This window comes from Nelumbo nucifera, chromosome 3, assembly GCF_055504915.1.
Source record: "Nelumbo nucifera cultivar China Antique chromosome 3, China Antique-T2T, whole genome shotgun sequence".
In the NCBI taxonomy this organism is placed as follows: domain Eukaryota; kingdom Viridiplantae; phylum Streptophyta; class Magnoliopsida; order Proteales; family Nelumbonaceae; genus Nelumbo; species Nelumbo nucifera.
This window is the reverse complement of record NC_142651.1, coordinates 6,082,622-6,089,863: the sequence shown is the minus strand read 5'-3', so window position 1 is coordinate 6,089,863 and position 7,242 is coordinate 6,082,622. Positions and strand designations below refer to the sequence as shown.

At 35.7% G+C, this 7,242-nt stretch overlaps 1 protein-coding gene across 1 annotated transcript; it reads right to left on the bottom strand.

Annotated features, from left to right (window-relative positions):
• Positions 1 to 739: 739 nt before the first annotated feature.
• Positions 740 to 2,652, bottom strand: LOC104592999 (protein NOI4-like). Its single transcript, XM_010252602.3, has 3 exons — positions 2,445 to 2,652; positions 1,032 to 1,226; positions 740 to 929 (listed from the first exon to the last, which is right to left on the bottom strand). Exons 1-3 carry the CDS (start codon positions 2,451 to 2,453, stop codon positions 906 to 908), a joined length of 228 nt encoding a protein of 75 aa, XP_010250904.1. The 5' UTR covers positions 2,454 to 2,652; the 3' UTR covers positions 740 to 905.
• Positions 2,653 to 7,242: the final 4,590 nt, after the last annotated feature.

The following is a 7,242-nucleotide window of genomic DNA, read 5'->3' as shown; positions in this document are numbered from 1 at the left end:
TTTGTTTGAAAATGTTGATTTGCACCTACTTTTTGTATAATGCCTTGTTCACGGTTTTACTTTTTAAAGGTTGCCAAGGAAAATGAGAATGAAACCGATTTTTCCTGAAAAGGCTGGGCATTGCTGGTTGGTTTCTGTTTCTTAGTTATTCCATAGGCTTCATCTACTTGTTTGAACTCACTTTCCTCTTGTATTGCATTTGCACATACATCTTTTTTTTTTTTTTTTCTTTTTCTTTTGCTGGTTTATTCTGAGGGATCCAACTGTCTATTCCCTGTTAAGAAATATTGTTTTAGGAATTGTAAATTGTAACAAACAGGACAAAAGGATTTGGAATTTAGTTTGTGCATTTTTACTTATGGAAGTTTCGGTTTCTCACTTTCTCTGTTGGTTTGATTCCTGCGAGCTGTTATTGCTAAGAGAGAGGATGACATTACAAAATTTTATACGTACACACCTTGTTCAATGGTTCAGTGATTCCTCCAGAATGGAATTTTGGTTATTATGTTTTTTCACTTGATCGCTGATGGCATTTGATAATATGGACTTCCATGTAAATTTTTTACCAGACAAACACTTTATATATGACAAGGGTCCTCCGTTTGGTTTGCAGTCAGAATTGGGATCGGAATCAAAATTGAAATCCTCTGAAATCGCCTATTGACATTCCGCCCAATCAAACGGCTGGAATGGATATTCTCGATGTTTAATACTTCATAAATATAATAGAATTGGCTCATTTAGATGAAAAAAATATATATTATATTTTTTATAATTAATAATCACAACATATTTTGTGTTCCATCAGTTTGCTAGAGGCATTTGGAATGGACTCAAGTATTTGTACCACCACACAAAATCATGTTGAAGAAATCTCAGGGCTCCCAAAGGTAGGTAGTCTTGATTCACCCACAGCAAAACCATCTTTTCTGCATCCAATTTACAAGAAACATGTTGGAGATGGCAAGAATTTTCAGAGAAGAAAATGCAACAACCATTAATCTATCATTATTATTAATATTAGGGAATACCTTTGTGGGTATCCGATTATCTTCCTTGTCGTCGTTCCTTTGTGGTGATGATACTCCGGTAACTCCACCCCCAGCGATCGCGCTGCTCTTCTTCTCATCTCTCGCCTTGTTAAATATCACTGTAAATCCTTCGGCTGATGCAGGATTATTCACATCCCACTCGCCAAACTTGGGCAACGGCCGACCCTTGTCATGCTGCAATCAGAAGCTAGGTTTAGTTTGACAATGGCTGAAAATGGCCCAACTTAACTGAATGATTTATTGCTCTGTCTTTTACTGAACAAGTTATTAACGAGGTTGTGAAGTCCTTGATGGCTGAAGGCTGAAGCTGAGTTGGGCTGACAGGGTATCTTCAAGATTATTATTTAATTACTTTATCCACTAAAAAACAAACAGAGCAACAAGTCATTCAGCTGCAACTGAACAACAACTAAACACCAGCAGAAACGACCATCTCAATAGAAAGAAATGCTAGAAAATAATAGAATTCAACATTAATGGCTTATCAGTATTAACACAATTCATTAAAATGCACAGCACACTATGTTACTGCAAAGGAACAGAGTACTCTCTCAACCCAATTCAACTCATCTCAGCCTTAATCCAGACTATTTGTGGTCAATGGAAAGAACAGAGTACTCTGCATGCATCATATAAACATATCCAATTTGATCAATCTGAACGATTTTCTTTTTTTTTTTTTTTATTAATCTAATCTGAACACGAAATTGAGGTTTGGGCCGAAGCCTCCCATTTACCATAACATTGGTAATGTTATCATTTTTAGTTGTTACTTGTTAATAATTGATACTTTCTAAAAGGACAATTTCTTTCATATGCAGAAAAAAAGAAAAACATTGAATCAGAATACTTGTTCTTCTAACAAAACAGAATGTTTCTCTGGAGCTTGTTGTCATTTGTTGAAAATGAGCATGGAAAGTTATTGGAAATAAATACGATACCTGCCAATTCCATACAAAGGATAAATTATTACCTTGTTTACAAAGAAAAACATCAATCAATCAATCAATTCACAAAGAAAGAGGAAAAAAGAGCGTTATACACCAAACAGTATTCCACAAAAGCATGGCAATTGAACAGTTCGGACAACTTAATAATTTTTCACGTAATGCTTCCTCCTAATCTGAGTTTCATCTCGTAACTGAAAACCATATACCTCCAAGTTTTCTCTTTTCAAGACCAGATAACCATTTGTTCAAAACCCCCTGATCTTCTCTTAATGATCAGAAGTTTAAACAATAGATTCCACAATATATCATCCATGAAGCTAATTGATTCTTCCCATCCCACAGATCCTCTAAATCACTTCGTTAACAACAGATAAATCATAAAACGAAAAGGGGAGAACCCAAAACTAGTTTAATTGGAGAAGCATGTGAAAGAAAACCTTACCGACGACATGATCGCAGGGGCTTCGAGTTCCAGAGATCGGAAACGGGGGAGAATGACGAGAGATGAGAGAGAAGAGAGGCAAGAAGAGGGAACAAAAAGAAAAAGAAAAGGAATAGACCAGGAAAGAAATGTTTGTTTTAGGGAGGAGACAACGAAAGAGAAAAGGAGGAGAGACAGAGCGAGTCTTTAGGGCGAGCCCAGAGACGAGCGTTCAGCAATGTAAGAGGTGAGGTCTACACGTCGCCTGCGCGGGCCAACTAACCGTTTTTTTCTTTTCACTTTCTCTTCCCGCTACATTACGCCCCTCGCGCAACACGCATTGCCGGGCCCACGTAATACGTGCCTTTCAACTCTCTCGACCATCTCCTGATTAAAATAATCGTAACCATAGGATCCATATTACCGTATTATTATTTCTTCCGTTGGAACTGATCTGGCTCTTAGCTGGGACAACGCGGCCATTTGTGGGTCCCGGCTGGTTAGGGCGTACCGGCGTAGGGACTAGGGACCTGCGTGTGAATAAAGCATTATTTTTCCCGGGTTTTGGGTTTTGAGATTTCTTTCGGTTTGAATTAACGGCAATTATTTGAAGGAAATGTGGTAACGTATGTATAATGTATAGGTGGACCCCAGATTATTTAATTGAATTGTGGAGAGAAAAGCCCAAAGCTGAAAGCTGCTCCCAAAGACATCATCTCAGTGGGTTGAATTGAAGGTGGGTCTAAGCCTCTAAGGGATGTGAATGTATATGGTTAAAAGTTAAATTCGCCCAGGTTTGGGTTCGGATAATTTCAGTTAAATTTTAAGGTCGGGTTTAGATTAAGTGGGTATAACACGAGGCCCCTTTTGATTAACAGGAATAGGGGTCTGGAATCGGAATTGGAATGGGTTACTCTGATTCTAATTATTTGATTTGACGGAATCGAAATTTCATTCTCGTTGGAATGGCATTTCCCCATTTGATGAAATGGTCATTTTTTACCCGTCCTTTCATAATAAAATTCCATTCCTATTGATTCTAATTCATATTCTTATTCTCGTCTAAACCAAATAAACTATGGGAATAGGCCATAAAATTTTGATTCTAAAGAATTTTTATTCCAATTCCAATTCCTCATTTGGGTGGGATTCAGGTGCTGACATATATTTTTTATTTTTAAAGGATAACAAACCAATTTCTATTACCCATGAGCAGAATGGTCGAAGCGAACACCCTAATTTTGCTTTTCCAATATTATCCCTGCAAATGCTTGTTTGTCCCATTCTCATATATTATTTTATTTCTATTAATCAATTAACCATATATGAAAATTAGAATTACTCTTATATTTCCGATTATATCCCTTCATTTTTTTTATTCCAACCTATGACAAATCTTCTGTCTGAGGTTGCATGGTAGGAGGCAAAAAGGGTCATTTTTTTACACATGTTTTTACAAAATGAATGCAAGTGCACAAGTATTCTCAATTTGCAGCCTCATTCAACTATTGGTTCAATAAGCACAAAGAAGCCATTACTAGCCATACAAAAAAAAATTTTGCTTTTCTTTTTTTCTTTTTTTTTGGAATTTAAGTTTACAATTTTTGTTAATATTTCAACATCTCTTAACCATACGACCATATAAATCAATCATATAGTGAATTGATAATGGAATATGGAATCTGACTAAAGTTGAATCTCTTCTATCCACTAGAATTGACCATATGATTAGAGCAATCCCTCTTAAGAAACCAGATCAGGAAAGTGGCATAGAAGACAAGTGGATTTGGGGGTTGACTAACAGTTAAATCAGCCTATGAAGTAGTTCTCTTGGCTCATAAATATGGCCAACAGGCCTACTTTCTTTATCGAAATTGGAAACTACCTTGTTCTTATAGGATTCAACATTATTTTTTATGTGGTTGCTAATTCAAGGCAAACTTCCAACATCTGCTCAACTTTATCGTAGAAATATCATTCAAAACCAGAAATATGTAATCAGGAACCTGAGGATTTAAAGCATTTATTTACAAACTGTGATGTCAGTAGAAATATTTGAGCATATGTGGATATTAATCCAGGTGCTGAACAGGACTACGTACGGCAATGGGTAAGTCATTTGTTAAAAATTCTGAACAAAAGAAACCTATTACTATTGTGTCATACTTTGTGGATATATAATATGGAAATCTAGGAATGAAAAGATTTTCCAAACAAATATTAAATCGATCTAGTCATCCATTCAAATATTATGTACATATTTTCCCTGCCGCTAATCCAGTTGTTCCGAGTGATTCCAGGATTTGGAGAAGTATCAAATGGAGCCCTCCCCAATACAAGTCTTATGGTTCAGAAAAAAAATGCTCAACCTTCAGCATTTCCAACTGTTCAATACCCTGTGCATCGCATGAGCCATTCTATTAAGTCATTTATCAAATAAAACCTCAGTTACATATTGAAGTCAATAGATAATACAATATAGAAAAGTAGGAATATAGGACCAAGTCAATAGATAATACCCTGTGCATGGCATGGGCCCACCTGGGTTCATGTTGCGGGATGTGTCGAACTTTACTTTTAAGGGGTTTTGGGCCGGGTAGGCATGGCCTGTCCAGGCCCACATGCTGGCATGGCATGGCCCGCTATAGTACGTTTGACTTGCAAAATGAGTATGACATGACCCACATTACACCTCTAGGTCAAAGCCCTATCACATCATTCAGAGATCTGAAACAGATCGCACCACCCAATTGGTATCTATAGATATCTTCCGACCCTGTGATTTTCCTTGGATTAAGTTATTTTTATGGAATAAAATTTTAATTTTTTCTTACAAGAAATAATATGCTATCTACTTCATGCATTTTCTATTAAAAAGGATTTTTGTGCTCAATTGATTTTTGTTGTTGTTGTCAATTCAGCTTCTATATAGAAGTTGAATTAGAATCCTATTGTATCTCTAGGGGCATTCATGGTCCGATTCAGTGTGGTTTAGAGAAGATCTCAAACCAAATTAGTAAATTATGATTTGAGAAATTTTCAAACAAAACCAAACCGTTTTATTAAATTATTAGGGTTTGATGTGGTTTCTAATATAGTTTAGGGAAGTTTGGATCATTCTTTGATTCTATTGGGCTTAACCCAATTAGAAAGCCCAAATAGCGCCCTTAAAAATTAAAACCTAAAACTTTTATATTATTATTTTATTATAAAATAAAAGATTTTATTATATATTTATAATTTTATACATTCAATTTTGATATATTATATTATATATAATATTTATACACTATTTGTTTATAATTATATTATGTGTGATTTACCGTTTATAAAGTCTAAGAAATTAAACCAAAACCACCAACCACAATAAACACCCCTAGGTATCTCCCTAGAACGTAAAACATAAACAAGATTGAGATAAACATTTAAAAAAGGAGATGAAAACATAGAGGTCTTAAATTCATCCCAACATGATCTATGTCTGTACATTCCATTACACATCTCAAATGAGATCTGTGGACACAGATCATGTTAGAACTGTGTTGGGAGAGTTTTTCTTGAGAGGAGATTCTAAACCTATGATTATAAGGCAAGAGCTGTCAAAGAGTGTGGGTCTCCTACCAACAAAATCTGTTCCAACGTATTCCAACATCATACGTGTGGGACACTACATATATCATGCGTGGTGGGTCCAAGTCTTTAATGTGAGATATGAAGACACGATTCTGTTAGAACCACGTTGGGATAGTTTTTGTTGGGAGGATATCTTTACTTGTCGTCAAAACTAGTATATAGGCTCGTGAAACCCAAATATATTGACTTTATCATGGTTGTCCATAGGGGTCCATGAGACGAGCCTTTTATGAGCTCGGCTCGTGAAAAGTTCAGCTTAAATCGAGCTTTGAGCCGAATTCGAGCCTGATATATAGGTTCATTTGCTAATCGAGTTGAGCTCGAACTCAATAAAGTTCGGCTCACGTACCTAGTATCAAAATAAATAATTTTATTATATATAATAATATTTTTATTTTTTATGTATAATAGTAAATAATTTTTATAATTATTTTTGTATATTTAATATTAACTAATTTTTATAATTCTTAATTTTTTTTGTTTAAAAAATATAAAAAATTATACATATAATTTTTATTTTTCAAAAAAAAAACTTGATTTATAGTCGAACTCAAACTTGCAAGCTATAAAACGAGCTGAGCTCGAGCCTAATAATATTACTGCAAGCCAAACTCGAATAGCAGTATTTGGCTCGGACCAACTCGAATCCACCCCTACTTGTCAGACGTAAAACTAAAATGCTCATTGGATCATGATTCTACCAGCTAATCAAGTAGTTAGCCCATTCAAATCATCAAAACCGTTATTTAACCAGGACCTAGAAAGGTCATCGGCACCCTAGTGACAACGGTATTAATCCCAAATCTCTTCTGCAACTAGCAAAAAAACTTACCAATTGAGCTACAACGAATTGGCCCCATGGTTTTATCTTTATGGGATAAATTGCAACAGGTATACTATACTTTGGGGTAGTCTTACTTTAATGCTTTAACTTGTAGAAATATACATTTAAGCTCAAATTTATTGAACTATGTTACGATGAATGGTAAAATTATGAAAATACCTATTGTTGCCGGGCAAAATGGGCCGTGGGAAATATTGTCAATTCGCTTCCAAGCCAAGGTGTGGTTGAGTAGTTCGAGGCCCGGAGTGGCTGGGGTTGGTACTTGAGGCGAAGACTCTGACAATCAAGTTAGTACGAGGGTAGTGCAAGGTGGACGAGGCCTGAGGTGTGAACACTCAGATG

What these genes read in the sequence shown, in the direction of transcription:
- LOC104592999 (XM_010252602.3), bottom strand. An exon ending in ATAATCGGATACCCACAAAG is followed by an intron (nt 930 to 1,031) that starts GTATTCCCTAAT and finishes AATTGGATGCAG; the next exon opens with AAAAGATGGTTTTGCTGTGG.